The 22,255-nt window shown below is 34.1% G+C and overlaps 1 protein-coding gene across 1 annotated transcript; it reads right to left on the bottom strand.

The window, feature by feature from the left end:
- Positions 1–129: 129 nt before the first annotated feature.
- On the bottom strand, positions 130–17,751 carry ZRANB2 (zinc finger RANBP2-type containing 2). The gene is made up of 10 exons (XM_052637360.1): positions 17,657–17,751; positions 15,134–15,186; positions 14,936–15,044; positions 13,996–14,078; positions 8,929–9,005; positions 8,518–8,652; positions 7,228–7,397; positions 5,663–5,749; positions 3,623–3,781; positions 130–1,955 (listed from the first exon to the last, which is right to left on the bottom strand). The coding sequence occupies exons 1-10, from the start codon at positions 17,710–17,712 to the stop codon at positions 1,892–1,894; spliced, it is 993 nt and encodes a 330-aa protein (XP_052493320.1). The 5' UTR covers positions 17,713–17,751; the 3' UTR covers positions 130–1,891.
- Between the last annotated feature and the right edge of the window lie 4,504 nt (positions 17,752–22,255).

Genomic DNA, 22,255 nt, shown 5'->3' with positions numbered 1-22,255 from the left:
ACCAAACATTCATATATAAAAATAAGGTGACTTTACATAAAGGTAAGTGAACATAGGGAGTCTAAAATGCACAATCAAAAGTAATAAACCAGACTGCAAATAGTTTAAAAATGAACATTAAATCAGAGCTTAAAAATTCTAATTTATTTCTAACAAACATCACTTGATGCTTGACTCACAAGCTTTATTTACATTTGTCTACAGCATCATTTCCTTATGAAATATACTAGTACAGCTTAAACCAAATAAAATCATAATCATTCAAATTGTCTGTGAACTACTATTAGCTAAATTTATAACCTTGCATTTGCTTATTAGTACAGTCAAAGTTTTAAATACAGAAAGCACAAGAATAAACCAACAATAGCATGTAGAATCTAGAAGATCATCTGGGCAATTTAGAAGGTGGACTTTCAAGAAGTCTGAGGCACAATTACAAGAGAGTAAAAGTTCTTGTGCAACCTACAGTAAATGTAGCAAAAAAAATTTAAGACATAAAAAAAGCAGGGGAAGTTCACTGTAAAAATATCATCAAAATATTTCTACATATGCTATTTTGCTTTCATCTTTAGATAAACTGAAGAGAAAAATCACTCATTTTAAAATAAAGAACAAATGTAATTTTTATCTGTCTACTAAGTACCTTAAAACATTTTAATTTTCAGTTGCAGTAGACATGAATGTTAAGGAAGAACAAACAAAAAACAAAAACAAAAAATGTGGGCATTGATTTCCATGCACAAAAAGTTCCCAAGCACATCTGTCAACTTCCCTTAATATACTTACCTTGCATTGTCACTGAAGATACTGTTAAGAGAAACCTTTTTTTAAAAACCAGAAGACAAAATAGAGCTCAAATGACCAGGTTTTGAGAAATAAAACAAATCTTGAAAGTATTTTAAGCCATAAGTAATTTCAAGTGAATAGGAGCAATTATTTCTGCTTATGTCATGAGGAAATAAGCATCTGTTACTCAGGAGAAAATTTTATGCAGTGTTTAAACACCTCAAAGCAAATGTTCATTTAAATTCACAATGTCTTGTCTCTGCTGGTCTTATACCCAAAGAGAAATATATTCCAAAGCTTTCTTCAATTTATTCATTAACTAGGATTTAATTTTGTCTACCCTATTGTGTGATAACTGACTTTTTAAAAGGTATCACACAAAGGTTCTGAAAACACTAAACGCTTATATATGTTTTTCTCATCAACCACATTAGTAGAGATGAACTGCTAGGCATTCTTGTTCAAAATCACTGTGTCAGAAAGGCAGAAACTAATATCTTTCTCCTCTGCAATTCACAAAACTTTTCTGTATTAATCTTAGTGGTGCAAGAAGTAAAACTAGATAGAGACAATGATTCTAAGGCACCCTTAACAGGGAATTTCAAAATAAAGAAGTTTCTAGTTAACTGTTTAACAATCTGTTAAACTTTTTCTAGTAAGAATCACTTTGAAACAGGTTAACAAACAGGCTGAGTCCTTTCCCCAGATTAACATAAACAGATTGTTTCCAACTACTTTACCACAGTCTTGCCTCCATGCCCAAAGTCCAGACAAGCCTAGATAATGCTCATATTTGGAGATGAGAAAAACAAGAGTTTAAATTAGAAAACAAAGTACTTTGTTATAGCTGAGATGTTATAGCTTAAAAAAACAAATGGATGTAAATAATGAATGACAAAGTATCTATTTTGGGACATCATGGCTTAAAATACTGTTTACTTTTAACTTCACAAATAAACAGAGCTGTATTTTTCTGAAAAGCAATGAAAGGCATGCACCTCTACTAGCAGAGTTAGCACTTCTGACCAAGTAAGACACCAACTTCTTAAAAAATATGCTTCATGCATTATATTGGACTTTTTTTTAAGATGTAAATTTTAATACATTATTTCTTTTTTGAACTTGAACGGGAACCAGAATGGGATGATCCAGAAGGTGACCTGTGGTGCCTGTAAGACATAATGGGGAAAACAGGTAATCTGGTAAGCTGGAGCTGAATATCAACTTCCTTTATATGACTTTGAGAATATGAAAAATTAAACCTCATTAAACTGGTAAAAGGAATAATTAAAATCTAAGATATAAACTTACACACATAAAATTAACTAGTATTTAACTTTGGATATGAGCCCAGTAGCAGTGCAACCATAATTAAAAAATCTCTTAAGATATAGCCACCTCTCAATTATTTAAGGCAATGAAGGAAAGCCTTGCAAAGTTGTATACAACTACAGATTAATACAACAAAGGCATATAAACTGGGTAATGGCAGTGTGACTAAATCGTTCTTTCTGATATACTGTACATAGTGTGGTAAAGCTATACGTAAAACAGATATAGCAAGGCTTCTGACTGTGTATGCGAATATATATCCAAAAATAATTATGTTTTGGAAATCTAGGTCGCACAAGATGACTGTACAATTAAGTTACAGGATTATATTCATGCAGCTAGTATGAATAAGTCAATATATCAACCTGGGTAAAGTAGTGGTGTTCCGAGGGGTTGGCCCTGGGCTCAGGGTTGTTTAGTGTTTTCACCAATCACCTGGCTTATGGAATAGAGAACATGTTCATTAAGTTTAGATGACAACAAACTAGGGGGATTATATGTGGCTAAGATAAAAATCTGAAGAAGTGGTAAAAAAGCAACAGAATGAATTTCATAAAGTACGGAGTAATTTTTTTTTTAACAAAGGAATAAATGCACAGAAATGAAACTAGCTGTGTGTAACCTTGATATCTACACTTCAAAATGGGAAGACGCAAAACCAATCATTATGTACAAGAAGAGGTAACTCTAGCATTGACAGGAAAAATCAGATTTTATCTAATCCTTATTTTTCACAAGCCGAAGGGATATAAGAATTTGCAAAGATTATTAAGGAAGCCATTAAAATGGCTATATAATTAGACACTGAGGAAAAAGAGAAAAATAATGAAACTGAATAATTATTTAGTCTGCTGCAGAAAAGGCTGACAGATGACACACTCTCCAAATTTTAAAAATATCAACACAGGTAAAGTAATCTAGTCAAGATCTGTTTCTACAAAAAAGGAATTCGGACTGAAAGATAAAAATATATTAGCTGTAAGTACAATTTCTTTATAAAGGGAACAAAAACAACAATTTGTTGTGGAAATGTATTTATACATATTTAAATAAGGACAGACTTCCAATTATCTATGATAGTTAATTTGCTTATTAGATGCCCTAGAATCCTACAGTTTCTAATATTTAATGTAAAATAGATAGCATAAATTAATACTTATACAAATCAATCTCTAAATTACATCAACACACAGCTTTTGAATTAGAAACTTAAGAGACAGAAATAACCGAGAGTTGGCTATAATAATTATATATATATGAAAATAAAAATTTAAACAATAAAATAATCAGAGAGTGGAAGAGAGTAGTTTGATCTACTTTTCTAAACAACCTGATTAAAACACATAGAGTAAACAAAGCAATTAATCTGTTTTTTGAAGTTCACAGTTGAGTTTAAAGTGGGTAACAAAGGAGATAATGAAAACCTAATCCTTGACTAAGAAGTTCAGTTAATCTACTAAACACACTTAAGAACACCCATTCTTATTTCTACAGAAACCCAAACCTTTCAGGTGACCGTGATCTTGTTCGTCTTTTTTTTCGATCACCAGATGAAGAAGATCTAGAACGACTTCTCTTTCTGTTCCTCTCAGGAGATGATGATGAACTTGAGTAAGATCTTTTTCGTGGGGAAGAAGAACCCCTGTGGGACCTGGAGCTGGATCTTCATTGATTGAGAAACAAATCAAACATTTCATTAAAAGAAGAAATGAGGCAGATGGTTTAGTTTCTAGCTCCAAAAATAAACAAACAATTTATAGCTACAGAAATTTTATAAGAACGAATACTTACTGCTTACTCAACAGAAGACTTCTGGTTCAACCATGAAATCAATTCTATTTAATTTAAATTCACCACTAGATAAGTGCTCACTACTTTAACTAAAAACTAGTCTAATGTATTAAAATAGAATCTTAAATTCGTTTTCTAAAATTTAAAGGCTTCCATTTTAAAGTGTACGTAGCAAAACTAACAGGTAAGCATTTATATAACTTCATGTCTAGAAACTACATCCTTCCATTTGGGGAAAAAATATGTATTATACAACTTCCTGAAGAAAATAATAACAGTTTGTTGTGGAATTAAGCAACTTAATAGTTAAGTTGCTTTAGTAAAAGCAGGTATACGAGGACAAAATGACATAAAACAGTAGCTATTAAACCATTAAACATTCAAAGAAAAATAAAGTAACTTTAAAACTTGATTAACAATATTTGTTTTTATGAAGGATTACTATCCATGAAGTATGAAGTGTTGACATTCACATGTTTCAGGTAGAGGTAAATGTGCAAATGTTTAAATACAGTATTTCTTCATTTACATATTTTGGTTGAAGTAATTTAGCTCAAACTTCCCAAAAAATTCACCTTTGGGCTTAAGATAAAATCAGAAAGCCCAAAAGGAGAATTCTTTGGAAAGTTATAAGCAATGAAAAAAATGTTTGAAAAGAATATGAAGGCTGTTCTGTAAACCTTAAAGTGCTTCCCAAAGGAACTAGGACCTAAGGATCTTCATCTAAGCAGCACTCAAATAAAACAACTGAAACACTGATAATACATAATAACAATAATCTAACTTGCTTTCTATCATATTAACTTAATACTAGTGTGTATATCATTCTTTTCTTCTTAATGTTATTGAATTGTAGTTGCCCTCTAATGCTACAGATTTGGCTCTAAAATAAGCTATTAAGCAATTATTTTTACCAACTAGCTAACACTACACTTCAGTGTAATTCCATTTAGGTGGAATTTTAGTTATTTTCTTATTCTTGTTAGATGTTTTTAATAGATCAACAAATTAAATTAAAAATAATGGCAGCATATTTTGACCAAGTCTAGAAAAAACTTTAAGAGACCAAAAGCTAGTTTCTCACTTGCTTCTTTACAAATTATCTTTCCCTCTGCAGTGCTAACTAAATGCAACCTGAAGTTAACAAAAATGCTTCAAGATCACATTCTACCTAAACCACCAACCAACTACTTAATTTGTGGAATTTAAGTGTCTATACTTCTTACATACTACACACACTGTGTATAATAATCCTTGTTGTATTACAGAGAAGTGAAAATAAAACCCACTTTATCTGATGTAAATTACAGAATTATTTCTGTAAATACTGAAATAATTGCCTTGCAAAACTGTGTTGAGGCAGTTATTTTTCTACCTTTTAAACATGAAGTAAACTTTTTCTTTTTATCTGCATACTTATTATAATTCCTACTGCAAAATAACTTTAATGAGTAGGCATTTGGTGATAAACCTTGGCTGCATCTTCCCATTTCATCACATTTTAGCACAAAAATAGCAAACCTTGCACAATGCAAAATAACCACCTTAATTCAATCATGGGAATGTCTTGGCACACTGCTGGCAATGGAGACATCTCACGGTGAGAAAATTAAGCTGAGGCAAGTGCATTAGTTTTCTAATGCTAAAATAAAATTGACAAATAGAAGCAAAATAAGAGGAAAAAAAGCAACGCCTTCTGCAGCCTTTAAATATTTTCTCTCTCTGCTTTACAGAGAGATGCTACCTCATTCACCTTGATTTCGACCCACGAGATCTCGAACGTTCTCTGGAACTGGAACGAGATCTTGACTGCGAACTGGAAGAACTTCTTGAACGCGACCTGGAACAACATGGAAGGATATTTTTTTCCAGGACCATTTAATTAAGCTTTGTGATATGAACACTGAAAGAAAACTATGCATTAGGATTCATTTTCATATAATAACTATTTGGGATATATATTTTCAAAACACAGTATTTTAAGGTTCATTTAAAACTTTCATTCTGTATTAACAATTATGCCAAAACTTAAATTAATAATTTTTGAAAATAATCAACTACTTTTCAAGTTCATGGGATTGCAAAGAGTTGGACATGACTTAGCGAGACTGAACAACTTTCCAAGTCTGACAAGATTTCTTTAAAAACGCTTTTAAGATTGTACAGATAAAATTCAATACTTTTTTGTATTGAAAAAAGTATTGAATACTTTTTGTTCACAAACACTTAAAAGTAACCTGGGAGGGACTGATACATTCAGGAATATGGCAGTTTATATTTAACTTGAAATCTATTTTCTTGGTCATTAGTTAGCATAAAGCTTCAGTACTGACATGGTATGTTTTTAACCTGTATGTTTTCTGTCTACTCAAAGATTTGAGAATTAAAGGGAAACTACACTGATAATCCTGTCACTGTTTTAGGAAATTATTGAAAAATGACAGGAAATACGGTCCACTTGCATTTAAAAAGTCAACAAATTAAATAAATTTCATTGAGTAATTTAATTTATACTTAATTTATTCCTGAAAATAACAATTTGCAGGAAAACATTAACTTTTACCTTAAAAGTATCTTTATAAACAAATAACTCAAAAATTACCTAAGTACTTAGCTAATATTTTATTCCTAAATACAGTTGAAATTAATTGCACATAGTTTCACTTAACTAAATAGGAGTTCTTCAAGGGAATTTTGCTTACATAAAGTGTTGCTTTTTCTCAACTAAAACTTTTTATTGTTGACTACACAATCAGTGACTTTTTATTAAAACTTTACTAACAAAATAATATGCAAGTATAACACAAATTAAATCCTCTAATTTATTCCTGGACAGCTCTAAAGTATGAGCATTAGGATAATAGAATACAGCCAAATTTCTCCTGTATTCAGAGTACCTATGCCAAATAAAACACTGTAATAAGCAGCAGTTCAATCAATGCCTAGAAAATTTCTGTACTAGTGTTTAAAATCATCAGTGGAAATAGAAATCTTCACTTTGAGTTTTCTGAACGTAAAACTGTCTCTTTAGATAACTAAGTATCTATAAATAATGATTTAATTCAATTTTTAGTCTATTTTAATAAAAGGCATGATGCTAAACTGGACTAAGGAGTTTCATATTAAAATTTTGTACTTCTGAAATACTCGATAATAACTCCACGGCACTAAGATAGAAAAAAATGATCTTTCAAATGATAACTTGAATGAAAACTCTAAAATAAAAGGAAAATTTAGTTAGGAAAAACAAAATTTATAAGTAAAGAAGTTAGATACTGACATTTTGACTGGTGTTACCCTTGACCTGTACCCGTTTACCTGGACCTAGACCTTGAACTGGAGGGGGAGGATGAGCGTGATGAAGATCGTGAGTGTGAAGACCGAGACTTTGAGCGACTTCGTCTGTTAGATTTCTTTTTATTACTATCTTCTTCTTCACTGGCATCAAGATTATATTTTGAGAGATCAGCATCATCTTCATCCTCATCCTAACAAAAATCCACAATCAATTCTTTTTAGACCTTGAGGTATCAATGTTGTCTACTAGGAATGATGAATAGTTCTATGTAATGGACATCTTCATATGAACATATTTTATCACTAACATCTCAACAAATTCACTCTCAATCCTGAAATCTGACTACTACATTCCTGATCTCAGCTAAACAGACTGAATGACTGTCTCAGGCATTTCAAAGATGTAAATGTAGAAATCATACTCATTTTCTTTTTCACACAATGTATTACCATATAAACTGTCAAGAATAAAAGTTCTTAAATGCATCTCCTTTAAGACTTAGTTCAGAACTTCATTCCTTCCTCTAGTACACCCTTTTAGGAAGTCTAACTGTGGGAATTCATTCTGCCTCCCCAATATTTCAGTATGTTGACAGTCATCTCTAAAACACAGATCAGATAAATATACCTCATTTGTTTCTTTTTCAAACTTGTTCCATATTGTTTTATGTGCATTTGAGGGCCTCCTATGCTCAGACCTCAAAGCACCCTTAATCTGGATCTATTCATCCATAAAATTTTACACTCAGGCCCCACAGAATAAACATCACCAGACTTGATGTGTTTGCTGACCCCCTTATTACCTTCTCCCCTCTGTTCTAACCACACTAGCCCATGTATGATTTTTTGGATGTTGCTGGCTTGTTTCCTACTATGGGAAACTTTATTTGCTGTTCTCACTGCCCTAAAAATGCTCTGATCCCAGCCCTTACAGCGGGCTCCTTCATATCACTCATCACTAACGTCTCAACACAAATTTCACTGTCTCAGAAATCCCCCATTCACTGAAACCAAAGTAGCTCTTCTAATGATCTACCACATCATGCATCTTCATAATATTATTGCTATTGAAATTATACTGTTTATGTCTTTTCCTCTCTGCAATTTAAGTTAAGAGAAGCATGTTCTGTCTCAGTCACTACTGTATATCTCAAGTCAGAATAACGCTTGGTAAAACAGATCATAATTTTTGTGGAAACAAATGATGACACTGTAGAACACATCTTCACCATAAGCCAAAGGTTGTCAAAGACATTCATATGCCATAGCTTGAACAAGACAAAGGGGAAATATGGTAAGGAAAGAAGCTACCTCATCTAATTTATATTTAGAAAGATCTTCATCCTCATCCTCTTCTTCTCCCTCAGACTCTTTATCTTCAACTTCCTTTAAAATAGATGCAGGACCAACTGCCTTCCCTCTGTATTTTTTCTTCTTACGTCCAAACTAGAGAAAAAGTTTCAATATATTTCTGTTAGCTAAAAGTATTAAAATATTTTTCTTAAGAAATTACTTTTATATATTTAGGTGTCAACATGTATTTTTAAGTCAATTATATGTTTAAGTCAATTATGACCTCCAACAAAATAATAAGCTGCTCTAAAAGACTTAACGTGTACTTACAAAAATGAGATACATATAGTATTTTCTTTTTTTATTTAAGATATTTTCTAACATGTTTCTCTAAGTTGCATTCAACCTACACACTAATGTATATCTTACCTCATCATATTCACCATCAGATTCTTCTCTTTCTATGTATTCAACATTTTCTCTTTCATTAAAACCACCACCATATCCTAAGGAGAGGGGAGCACAAATTGTTATAATTCACCAAAATCACCTACAAGTAATAGGAAAAATAAAATCTTATCAAAGACATCTGTTTATCCTTTTAATAAACTATTGGTCTCAAAAATAAAAAATAAAAAAATAAAGTATCACTACAGAGAACAGCCTCAAAGTTGGATATAGCTGGAAAAGTCCCATGGCTACAATTTTAGCTCTTCTCAATTTCAAAATGTCCTGCCTATATGATTTCAGTAATACATGGAATATATGGATGGAAAACATCTCCTTAAACATCTGCTATAACCAAGTTTTAAAATGACTTTCCTCTGTGGTTTTAATCATAATTATTTTGGGAGAAGTGGGCTCAGTAAGAACTAATAATCAAATTTCACTGTTTGCTAGTTAAAAATAGCTTGAAATCTTTTGATACACTGAAATTTTGCTGGGCTAAAATACAGTTAGAGCTTGGAAAATAACTATATAGGCAAATATAATGACGTAACGAAGAACATAAAAATCAGTTTAAAATACACAAAGTCACTCAGCTTTTCTGAAGAAGCCAGTAAACTTTTCAACTGAAAATATTCTAATGAAGACCAATCAGGATCAATACACCATTATTTACTGCCACAGCTACTATCTACAATTAGACTTACAGATCTGTGCCATAGGCTTAACAAAGATTAGAAGAAGAAAGTGAGTTAGTTTTAGAGAAAATGAGATGAGAACTTCTGAAAAATATCTCCCACTGAAAAAAATACAGAGGTGGTTAAGAGTAACATAACCTAACTACCTCACGTATTTCAGAACAGTACCGCCACATAAAGAGTGATTCCCAGATTTAAGGATTTAATGAATCAGCAAAATGTTAAATTTATAGATGAAAAAAGCATTTTTTAAAAATTTAAGATTTGCAACTTTAAATCTGTCAGTCACAGGCATTAAAAAACTCACTCTCTCATCATTTTGTAAGAGCCACAAGCTAATAGTAGAGAGGATGTAAGTGTCCCAGTAAAATAATGCAATAAAATTAACTCACTTAAAAAAAAAATCCCACATTAATGCAGTGTCCTTTCTTTTCCTCACTATACTCTGTACCGGTGAAAACTGCAATATATCTGTGTCTATCCTCAGAATACTTGATATCATCCCTTTTTTCCTCTTCCCACCTTGTTCCAGAGATAAAACAGACTCCAACTGTAATATACAAGAATTTCCTCGTTTCTATGCATATGATCCAAAAGTGAAGTGTTTTAAATTATAAATAACAACTTTTCCTTAGTAAAATCCTGGCTCTAGTTTTTCATAGCATCAAATATTAAAAGAAAAAAAAATCAAGTAAAATTAGGTATATGCTCATCTCAAGAAAATACCTCAGGGATTTCCTTGGTGGTCTAGTGACTAAGATTCCATGTTCCCAAAGCAGGGCCCCAGATTCAGTCCCTGGTCAGGGAACTAGATCCTATATGCTGCAACTAAAAGCTTCCATGCAACTAAAAGCTAAAAAGCATCCTGCATGCCGAAATGAGTATCAAAGATCCTGCATGCTGTGACTAAGACTAGTAATTTAAAAAAAGAAAAAGGCTCATACTCAATGATAATTTGAGAGATAAATGCTGTAGAAAATTATAATTCAACAATATAGTTTCTTGGCTCTAGATATATATTTAATATTATGGCAGTATGTCCTGAGACGTAAGAGATGTAAAGACTTAAACCTCACAATACTTTGAAGTAGGTAAAAAGTTAATGCAAAATGATTCACGTAAGAAAAAAGGAAAAAAAAAATTATATAATACGATGACTGTAAGCCAATAGTACAGAAAAACTGGACTATTTATATGTGGAAATGTAAACATATTAAGCACTACTATTTAAAATCAATAGTCTTTCAGAGAGTTCTTTGTCCAGTCAGTAATCTGAAAGTAAAATAATGGTAAGGCAAACATGGTGAGCCAAAGAATCAATTATCCAAGATAGGTATAACAGGTAGTTTTGCATAGGTGTGTAAGCAAAATTACTGCAAAATAAACATGATAGCAAACACAAAGCTATTTTCATGTTCTCTCACACAGTTATAGAAGAACCTAATCTGCTAGCAATTCATTATTAAGGTATGTTGTATGAGCTCATACAACAAATACACCTCATGAAGTCTTTCTATGTGAGAAATTAGTAGCTATAACATTAAAAAAAAAAAAAAGCCTTCAGCATCATCTCCACTGAATAACAAGGGACAGGGATAACCAGCTTATTTATGTGTTTCCCTCACTCTACTGGTTTGAAGCTTTCAGGGAATATTGTAAAAATTGGTCTTCTTGCTTCCATGCTTGCCACTCTCACCCCCTAATTCTTCTTCTATAAACCAGTAATATTTAAAAATTAGAAATGTCAATCCCTTGTTAAAAATTATTTCCCATTATATTTAGAATAAAATAAAACTTCTTACTATGATTTACATGGCCTTTGCCTATTTCTGAAGCTGCTAGAATTCACCCAATATGCTAAATTCTTTTAAGTGTCAGGGCCTGATTTATATAAGCTGTTTGCTTTTGCTTGGAATGATCTCTCAACTTGCTACTAACTTTCACTTCTTAGCCTAAACATTGCTCTCTTGAAGACTTCATTAATTTTTGCCTTTACATTTCTAGTTTGCTTAACCAAGTATTCCCCTGCATCGTGCCCAATGGCCAACAAATATTTCCTCAATTCTATACTCAACATTTGAGTATAGGAAACACCACAGTTCTGGCATCATTTATGATACAGTTTATATGAAACAAGCAACCTCTATACATTTTTAGCAAGTGTTAAAATAAAATCTTAAGATTTGTCTCAAAAAATGTAAAATGTAAGCAAAGATCAGTAAAAGATCAAACAGATTTAAAATAGGCCTGAATTAGGGTTGTGACAATGGAAGTGAAGAGAGAAAAGGGTATGAATGTAACATGTGCTTCAAAGAAGAACTGAGACACTACTTTGAAAATTTTGAGAATCTATATTTTGATTAACCAGCAAAGAGAACAAATAATAAAGACAAACTAGACGGTAACAGTATATCATTAGTTCACATCTTCAACAATGACGGGCTATGACAACTACTTATATCAAGGGAAATGGTAAAGGATCAGGACACAAAAAAGATAATGGGTAAAGGAAAGTAAGGTTACTAAACTTCGACAACTTCAGTTGTTAAGATTTTAGCTCTTGCATTAGTGAAACTTTTAAAGGAGGAATCACAAAACAGGTCAAAGAGAATGTGAATAAATAAAAGGCTTCTGGGGATTACAATTCTTATAACTGTTAAGATTCTGGACTTTTTCCTAAAAGCAATCAAAGCAAAATGTTTTAAATAAATGGAATTTTAGTTGCGAACAAAGAACTCCTGGCTGTGTGGGATATATGTACAACAAGGTGGCTGTTTTTGTTTTTTTTTTTCCCAAGAAACAGGATAAAGTTGAATCTCTGCCTAGCGAAATGATGGAGAAGACTTTTGGGGGAACAAGAGAGATGAAGGAGTTATTAAGAAGAATGTCTAAGTTTCTGGTTTATGTAACAAGCATATGGTGGGTGGTACCAATCATGAGAAAGAGATCACTAGAAGAGGGCCAGGTCCTAGGGGAAAATCGCGAATTCAGTTTAGATATAATGAGTTTGACATTTACGTAGTGATGATAAATAGGTAGCTGAATATACAGGTCAAAGAAGTCTGAGCTAGAGACATAAATTTGGTTATCATGGTGTGCCAATGCTTACTTAAACTTAGGTCTTCAAGAAAATGCCCAGAAAACACAGCATAAAGGAGAGCTTAGGAATTGGAACTAGAAGAAACCCAACATTCTGTGACCACGAAAATACAAAAAGGAAACAGAGTAACCAACCAAAGGGGTTTATGTATTGGGGGGTGTGGGAGTGTTAGATTTTAAAAAAAGGGGGGGAAATATAAATGTTAAAGAGGTAAGAGAGGGAAAAAAAGGCCTTATTAAAAGGCCTTAATCTATAGACAGTGCAACTGTCTAAAGTCAGGGAGGAAAAGGAAACAGGGAAGTTGTTTATTAAGCCTAGGTCTAATAAGGTGACTAATGTATCAACAGAAGGAAGCCTTTGACTGTTCAAGCTGTTGAATGACAAAATCAGATGCGAAGTATACTGATAATGTGTTTGCTCTAACTGATGATAATGGGAAACTACATTCTATCAGGTAAATATTTTCATCCAACTACAACAGAGGCTTTCCTGGTGGCTCAGACAGTAAAGAATCTGCCTGCAATGCAAGAGACCTGGGTTCAATCCCTAGAGGAGCAAGATCCACTAGAGAAAGGAATGGCAATCCACTCCAGAATTTCTGCCTGGAGAATTCCATGGACAGAGGAGCCTGGCCAGCTACAGTCCATGGGGTCGCAAAGAGCTGGACATGACTGAGAGACTAACAATGCTGACAATGCAATAACTGATAACACACAGAGTCAATGATGGGTTATTATTTAGATCAATGGTGACCAAATACCATCTAAAACACCTGCAAATTTGGGGGACCCACCACTAAAGAGCTTTGTCAGCTGTTTAGGATTCTGGATTTTCAGTTTCTCAAATGATTCTAATGAATGGCTAACTTTTTTAGACAAATATTTTAAAAGGTGCCCCATGTTTGGTTTTGTCATACTAAGAAATCAAACGAATGAAAAAAATGGTATTATCCTGTCATTATTAATAACAAACATTTAGACTAGCAAAGGATAGAGAGGAATAAAGCATTTCTAAAATTATCCTAATGTCGACTATTTGTTAGGATACAGTTTCCTCATGCTGTACTTTGTAAACTGTGAAATTACTATACAAAACATGACTTTGGATGAGAGGAAAAAAAAAAATCAAGGTAAAAAATATAAGAGCAGAATAAACAATCCTCATTTACTGTGTTCTTATGAAGCAATCAATTATCCATTTCAATGTTTAGTTGTTTTAAAATCATTTAGTTGGAATAAGTTTGACTTTTACCTGTTCTTTCTTCCAGTTTAGCATACTTTGGAGTATTACACATATTACACTCTGATCTTCTGGCCCAATTCACGTTACTGCAACTTTAAAAGTGAAAAATGTCAAATTAGTAGATTATAACATAAGACAAATAGTCAATTCAAAAATATTTAAGAATTTTAAAATAAAAAGTAGAGTGAACTCACTACCATAAAAAAATGTTTACTAAGGATGCTACAAAGGAAATGCACCAATGTACTTTTTCTGAGCAGAGAGTATGGTTACAATAGACTGAACTACTTAAGCAGAGAAGCAAAAGCTATATAGTATCAACAGTGCCTGTCTTTTTATGAGAAATCAATGAGAAATTGTATCTACAGAGATTCTGCTGTCTTGTGGGGGGTGGGGGTGGGGGGAATACCACTTTAAATTAAATGTTCTATTAATTTCCCAGTCTACAAAGTCACCTCAAGAGTAAGGTTATACCCTGCAAATAAAAGTTAAAATTTTTTTTTTTCTCCTGCAGAATCAGTTCATGCACTGAATCCCAAATTCAGTGTCTTAATTTGTTGCTGGAAAATTATTCAATACTAATTTAGTATTTTTAAGACCAGAAATTTGTGTAAGACCCTCTTCTGATTCAGCCCTTTCATGTGTGTTTGATTCATCTGCTTAAGAGACAAGACGGATATTGGAAAAATCAGTATAGCATGTGAAAACCAGAAATATTAAGAAACCTAATTAGGAATAATTATCTATAGGATGCAACTTATGATTCTAAAATTTAAAAGTTCTTTATACTTAAATATCAGATACAGAATGAATAACAATCAACAGATCTTTGATTTAAAGTCTATAGTGTGGCTTGCCAATGTGACTAGAAAGAGTAGGTAGTATTAACAAGTAGTGGCTACATACATTATTATGGGAAAAAAGTCAGGATGATCATTAAAACACATACGTTTTACACTGCCAGTCATTAGCACTAAATAAGCCTCGGCTCTTTTCTGCGAGTGTCTTTCCTATTTCAGTGCCCCCTGCTTTCATCATCTTAGCCTCAGTTGTTTTCTCTGAAAATAGAAAAATGCAGTATGAATCTGGGGAAATAAAGAAATGGTCTGTAGAAACAGTCTTAACAGAAGGTTCCTTAAGTGCTTACCTCGACCACATCTATTACAGCTAGTTCTTCTAGCAAAGTTTACATTTCCACATCTGAAAATAAAGCAAAAAATACTTAGACACGTATTAAACTTACGTAATTTTAAAGAGTCTATTACACAGTTTTTTAATGTGTCTTCCCTATATACCTGGGTCCAGAACTTCTACTTCTCTTTTTATGTTAATGTCAATGTTAACTACAAAAAAAAAAAAAAACAAAACCCAAAAAACCCCTCACAATTTAGGTGGAAAAAATATAAGACCTGAAGTTAAAAGTCATGGATAAGAAACTCCAATCTCTCAATTACCAATTACGTGATTCTGGTAAGTTACTTAAGGATCTCTATGCCTCAGTGTTCTCATATTGGCACACATCATTAAGTACAAGATACCCTTACAAAGTTTAAGTGAGATGTGAGTCCACTTGAACAATTACTGATGAAGCACCAGGGAGTTCAGAAAAATTTAAAGTAACTCTCATATAGAAAATAAGATTATACAAAATTTTGTTAAGAATTATCATACAAAATCCTAAAGGTGAACCAAGGGGGAGAAAATGGGTAAGTCAGAAAAGGCTTCATGGATCTTAATACTACCCTCTTGCTAGAAACAGAAGGTGGGATGGTAAAAAGACAAAGGAAAATTAAGAAAAAATAGAAATAGGTTCAATAATTAAAAGAAAACTCAGTTTTGGGGGTATCTATTAAACCTCTGAAACCTAGCTGGAAAACTACAACCAATAATGTCAACACATAAAAGTAACATATTGTAACTTTATGCTGATACTAAACAACCAAAAAACACATGGTTTTTATAGTGCATCTGCAAATCATAAAAGCATGCTAAATGCTCTGAATAACATGTAAAGCTTAAACTTACGTTGATTTCTTTATTTTTTTTTTAGGTATTATACTAGAATGGAATAAAGATGCAAAGTATGGAAGAGACACTTAACTGAAGTACACCAGTAACTTTTAGGTCATTCACCCTTGCCCCCCGCCCCCCCCCCCAAATAAAGAATATCCTTTAGGACTCCAATAAGCACTGAAATACATTCTGAAAATGTTTTCTGGATTTATATACATTGTAGAAGTTAGTCTATTCATATATTTGTAACTGAATTGAAATGCACTCTTTTAGAAATACGTTCAAATATCTGAGTATACTGTCATTAATGACACTGTCAAAAGCACATTATTCTACAAGTGACCAACAACACAAAAAGTCAGTTGTTTGTTCTACTCAAAATTGACTCGATACCCTTCAAGTAATCTTAAATCTTTATGTAATCGAGAACCATCAACTTTTTATGTAAAGAAGCATGGTGCTTCATTTCAGTTCAGTTGCTCAATCCTGTCTGACTCTTTGTGACCCCACGGACTGCAGCCCGCCAGACTTCACTTAAATTGCTCAAAATAAGAATGGAAGACAAATGCTGCGGAAATAAGCCCTTAATCTTCTTTGACATTTGATTCTAAAACTAATATTCATAGTTATTGATTGATGAGTATTTGCTACATCTTATTGCTCTACACAATCTATGCTATACCATTTTAAGGGAGATCTTCTGTTTTTTTTAAGCAAAGTAAAATAGCCTAGGTAACGTTACATAAACAATAGGATTGGAATTAATTTTCAAAGTTTTCACTCTTTACTACCAGGCACTCCATATGCCATCTGTGGCTTGCTTAGAGACAAGTATTCAAAAGTTTTTACTGGAACACGAGATGCGCATTCTTTTTTTGACAATTACTTTCCATAATAATTTTTGTACATCTCCACACAGATACACCTACTTAAACACCCGCCAATAAAAATCTTCCTAAACAATTTAATAAAGGACACTGGTTTCAGCAGAGCCACTAAAACACGTGCTTCTTTGAAGCAGGCATTCTCCAGGGCTGAGCAGGCGAAAACACAGACCTCATACGTTTCGGTTCTGAAGAGGTGAAAGGTTTAATTCTTGTGGGGAAATTAAAGACCAAAAAAAAAAAAAAAAAAAGCCAGAATTCCTCCAACCAAAGAGGTTAGCGGTCGGCAGGAAAAAGTAAAAACAATACGGAAACAAAGTTTGAATTAAATTTAAAAAAAACAGCAAAATAAACTAGGTGAAGCAAACAAATGAGTTCAAGAAAGCAACATTTTCTGAACAAGAGTCAGGTTCTGCAGGAGAAGTCACGTGGGGGAGATCCGACACCGAGCTGGCCTCCACCGGGGAGGTTTCCTTATCGCAGAAACCTGGCCGGGGGTGGGGAGTGAGGAAAAGGGGCGGCCATCTCCCTCCCCATACCGGCTGCCTCGGAGAGAGATAATCGAGGACACGCTCAAGACTTAATCAAAAGAAAGGTTCTTGAAGGACCCCATCGTGAGGAGACTAAGAGCCTCCTTCCCGCCCGGGATCGGGCAGTTCTCCACCACTCGGCTGACGGCATCAGCGACCGTAAAAACGGAAAATGCTCAATCGACTCGAGAAAGCCTCCAACGACCAACCCCGCTGCAGACTCGGGACCCTTCACGAACTCACTTTTTGTCCGGGCAAATCCAGTCACCGTCACTGACTCTGAAATTCTTGGTCGACATCTTGGACGCCGCCACCACAACCACCCGCAGCTACGTCTTCACTGGAGGGAGCGGGCCGGGGACTTTCGGCGCTCCGGGGCTGTCCTCACACCGCCTGACTCCTTTCCAACACTGCGACAGGGTTTGATAGTGCAAACACTCGGCCTAGATTGGGTTTGAACGTTATTATCCAGAAAAAGATGCCTGTGAGATTTTTTTTTTTCTGGCCAAAAGAGTTACAGTGAAAATATATTCTCTAGGACTAAACTAACAGGCGCCGCCAGGACAGCCCAGGCGGGAGGCCTTCGTGGCACTAGAGGGCTCGGAGAGCCCCCTACAGGCAGGAGGACCCGAAAGGAAAGTACTTCCTCTCAGATGGGCGGGGCTAGGGAGGTGGGGCGGAAGTGACTGTGACCCTCCGGGGCTGGCAAAGGCGGGTTTCGCTAATCGGTAGGGGTGAAGTGGGCTTTTCGTATTTTTGGAAAAGTGACTTTTAATAAAGTCTCGAGAACTCTGTTCTTTCACCATGTACATAGGATGTCGTTTAAAACATATTGTTTTGGGGTACTTAAATAGATGTAACAGATAAGCAATATGCACTTGAGAACTGAGCAGTAATTTTGGAACTAGGAGGTTGCCACTATGGTTAAAAGACCTGACTTTCCCCCCATTCCATTCCGTTGCTTTCCTCCAGAGGTAATACTCACTTGTATTTGGGGTTTATTCCTTTGCTTTTAAAACTGTAGCTTATGGCTAATAAACGGTTGAACTTTGCAAGGATAGTTTATTGTTATATAATCGTCTGCAGCTTTCTTTTCCTCAACAATATGCCTTTAAAACGTCCTAGATTGTTTCATGTATTTGTATTTGTTTAGTTTTGCTGTTATTTATTGGTAATGTTGCTTCGTGTGACAGTTTATCCCTCTGTTTCTCAACTTTTGTCATAAATTTGGATACAAAAATGCAAGAATTTTTCTAGGGTACAGCTTGTATATACAGATAACATTTTCATCTACTTTCTAATTATAATTGCTTTATTGGCAGCTGTTTATTTTTCCTTAATAACTGGCCCTATTTTTCCAGTTCTTTGTTTATTGAGTAATTGTGATTTTTATCCAAGACATTTTGAATATTTTGTTGCATAGACTCTGGGTTCTGATTAAAGCCTTTGGGGAATGTTGATTTTTTTTGTTAGTTTGTTTTCTTTTAGGAGGCCATCAATCCAGTTTGGTTCATATTTTAAGTTGAGTCTCATCTGTGAGTGCTGGTTCCATGTCAGTTCGGTTTTCAGAGGCTTTATTGGGTTGCATTGAATCGTTCTATACATACAACACTCAAGAATTATTTTGGAACTTGGGAAGTAATTTAAATTGTAGTTCACGTATCTTTTGCTATGCAGCTTTTTTCTGCCCTGCAGGTGCTTAGTTCAAGGTATGAGCAGAGAACTTAGATTCATACAAAGAACTAGGGAGTTTGCTTCTCCAGCTTTTCCTGGTTTTGATGTTCCTCTCCTCTCGGTTTTGCAGAGTCTCGTTTTCTTGCTATAAATATGAGGTTTCTCTTGGAGTTTTAGCTTGATGCCATAGCTACAGCATCTGACTAGGGTGCACACTGGAGCAAAGAGGTGAGAGAAAAGAGCAAAACAAAAGATGAATTCCTTCCCAGAGGTGCCCTTTCCCAGTTTCCTTGTTTAGAAAGACAGGGTTTTTCTTGGTGTCCTAACTGCCCAAGCCTGGCCCTAACTCTCAGTCAAGACCAGAGGGAAAAAAGGAGAAAAAAAGCCAAATATTCCCCCACAGACTTTAGCTCGTGGAAGCTCTCTTTCCCCATTCATCTAGCTAGAAATATGGGGTTTCTCTCTGTTTTTGTTTCCTGTGCTACCACCGCAGTATCACTGGGTGTCAGACCTCCAGTCAAATCTGTAAGAGAAAGTAGGAAAAACAAACACTGTTTTTGCTTACATTTTTTTAGAATCCTCAGGTAGTTGCTTTTTGTATTTTGCCTTGAACTTTTAGTTGTGATTAGTAGGAAAGATAGGCTGTCAAGGTCTTACTCCATTTTGGCTGGCACTGCAAGTCACGGAAATAGAAATTACCACTACACATCCGTTAGAATTATTACAATGAAAAATTTAGACAATATCAAGTGTTGGAGAAGGTATTGAACAACAACCGGAATTCTTATACACTGCTAGTGAAAGTTTCAATGGATACATTTACTTTGGAAAGTGTTTGTTAGAGTCTGTTAAATCTTAGCATATGCATACCCTATGACCCTAAGATTCCACTCCCAAGTATATTTCCAATAGAAATGCCCATATGTTCACTAAAGAGGTATATAATAGTGTTCATCACTGTACTATAATGGCCCCAGACCAGAAGTTCCCATTTGCTTGTGAATGGTAGCCTGGGTAAATAAACTGTTACGGGTTCACACAGTGGAATTCTAATGCACAACAGTGACAATAAACAAATTGCCATCACTTTGAAGAGTATAACTGTCACTCACAAATACAGTATTGAATTGGAAAAGCCATATATAAACTAGCACATGCTATATAATTCCATTTACATGGACTTCAGATCAGGCTAAACTAATCTAGGATTATGGTTACTCTAGGGAGTGGGGAGGAGATAGTGCCTGGAAAGGGACATGAGCATTTTGTTAGTCCTGACCATATTCTTTGTCATGGTTGGGTTCTGGTTATACGAGTAACTTCATTTTATAAAAACTCTTAAGTTTTTATAAAGCTGTGTGCCCTTATGATTTAGGCCGTTTGCTTTTAAACTTCAGTGAAGTGTAAAAAAATAAATACTTAAATGTGCCCATTTCACCACACCTATCTCACATTCAGTAGATCCTTGCAAAATATTACACTAACTTTAGAGACAAAGGAAATGATCACAGACCCCCTTGTGACTTTCTGAGTATGACTGGTACATGGATGCCTTTTGGCCTTAATGGTAATTGAAGTTTCTTACAGTTGAGATGTTGAATCTGCAGTAACTCATATCAAGTTGTATTACAAAGCTGTTAAGAAAAGATATATTCTCAGTTGTACAGTTAACTGAGAGTTTCAAGTGGTAGTGGTTAACTTCTGAGGTTTTTCGTTTTTAAACTCAGAATTTTCTTAAAATATGGATTAAATCAAGCAGATTTTGTTCATACATGTTCAGATACATGCAGGGGAAAAAAAATTGCTATTCAGAGACAATGAAAATAACTTTTTGAAGTTCCAAATCTTAAAAATTCCCTGCATAAGTCACAGTTGAAATATATTAAAACAATATTTTTTTAACTGACTAGAATTTTAAAAATTTATAATGTATAAATCCATGTGTTATAAAATATCTGAAATTATAACTTAACAAGCTGCCATAGAATGTTTGCTCTTGAAACAAATAGGTCTTCCTCAGAAGAATAAGGATTTTATTAAACAAATGAGTAAATCTGTGAACTTAATACCCTTACCTAAGTAATTCCATAATTTTAATCTGGGGATGTGTGAAGAGTTGGAGTTACTTCTTTGGTCACAGGAAGCAGCAGTGACCCTAGGCAAGTTGGGGAGTGTGTGAAGTTGTGGCTGAGTTTTGTGTAGTCTGCAAGATGGAGTGGTGGGTAGCTGTAACCTCTAAAAAGGCACTCATAATTGGAAATTGGGTAATAAAATATCATCATTTGGATTTGAGGTTAGAAATATTAGCATGTGATTGTTTATATCAGTCACCTGGAAATAGAATTAACTCACTCTAAAATCTGGTTTGTGTTTATGATTTAAGGTGAACAGAAATCTAATCTATATTCCTGAGGGAATTATTTTAATAATAGCTATTTACTATATATTTGGTATATGTAGAGCTAAGAGCTTTACATTAATCATCACGTTTAGACTCCCAACAGTCTTTAGGAAAGATATTATTAGCTTTGTTTACAGATGAGAAATTAAGATTTAGAAAATATAAGGACCTTGTGAAAGGTTTTGAAATGTAATATATGATGACTCTGGAGTCAGATTTCTTGGGTTCAGATCTCAGCTCTACTACTCTAGGCAAATCACTTAAACTAGCTGTATTTTGTTTCTTTAACTTTTATCTAGAGATGATGGTAATAGTATTTTAGAATTGCTAAAAGGATTAAGTGAGAAAGCTCACTTTAGGTGCCAATGGTTATTGTTGTTCAATTAAAGGCTCATGGGTAATAGATGCTAAAGAATCTATTTGCAATGCAGATAGATCCCTGGGTTGGGAAGATCCTTTGGAGAAGGGAATGACTACCCATTTCCCTTTCCAGTATTTTTACCTGGAGATTTCCATGGACAGAAGATCCTGGTGGGCAATGGTCCATAGGGCTGCAAAGAGTAGGACATGACTAAGAGACTAACACTTTCCCTTTTCAGGTAATGGATGCTAGGGGTGGTGAATAACATGTAGTTAAGGTACCAAAAAATTAACCAACTGTAGTTAGTAAAATTTTTCTGGGAGAATCACATGTCAACAGAAAGATGGCTTGAGATAAGTCTAGGATAACAGTACACAAAATATAAGGATAAATCTGGCAATGACCA

Source organism: Budorcas taxicolor, chromosome 3 (assembly GCF_023091745.1).
Source record: "Budorcas taxicolor isolate Tak-1 chromosome 3, Takin1.1, whole genome shotgun sequence".
NCBI lineage: Eukaryota > Metazoa > Chordata > Mammalia > Artiodactyla > Bovidae > Budorcas > Budorcas taxicolor.
The sequence above is the reverse complement of the archived record's forward strand: the minus strand, read 5'-3'. Positions and strand labels throughout refer to the sequence as shown.

What these genes read in the sequence shown, in the direction of transcription:
- ZRANB2 (XM_052637360.1), bottom strand. Translation starts at nt 17,712, where the DNA reads ATGTCGACCAAGAATTTCAGAGTCAGTGACGGTGACTGGATTTGCCCG. An exon ending in CTGATGGTGAATATGATGAG is followed by an intron (nt 8,653 to 8,928) that starts GTAAGATATACA and finishes CTTTTTCTCTAG; the next exon opens with TTTGGACGTAAGAAGAAAAA. An exon ending in TCTCGTGGGTCGAAATCAAG is followed by an intron (nt 3,782 to 5,662) that starts GTGAATGAGGTA and finishes CAATCAATGAAG; the next exon opens with ATCCAGCTCCAGGTCCCACA.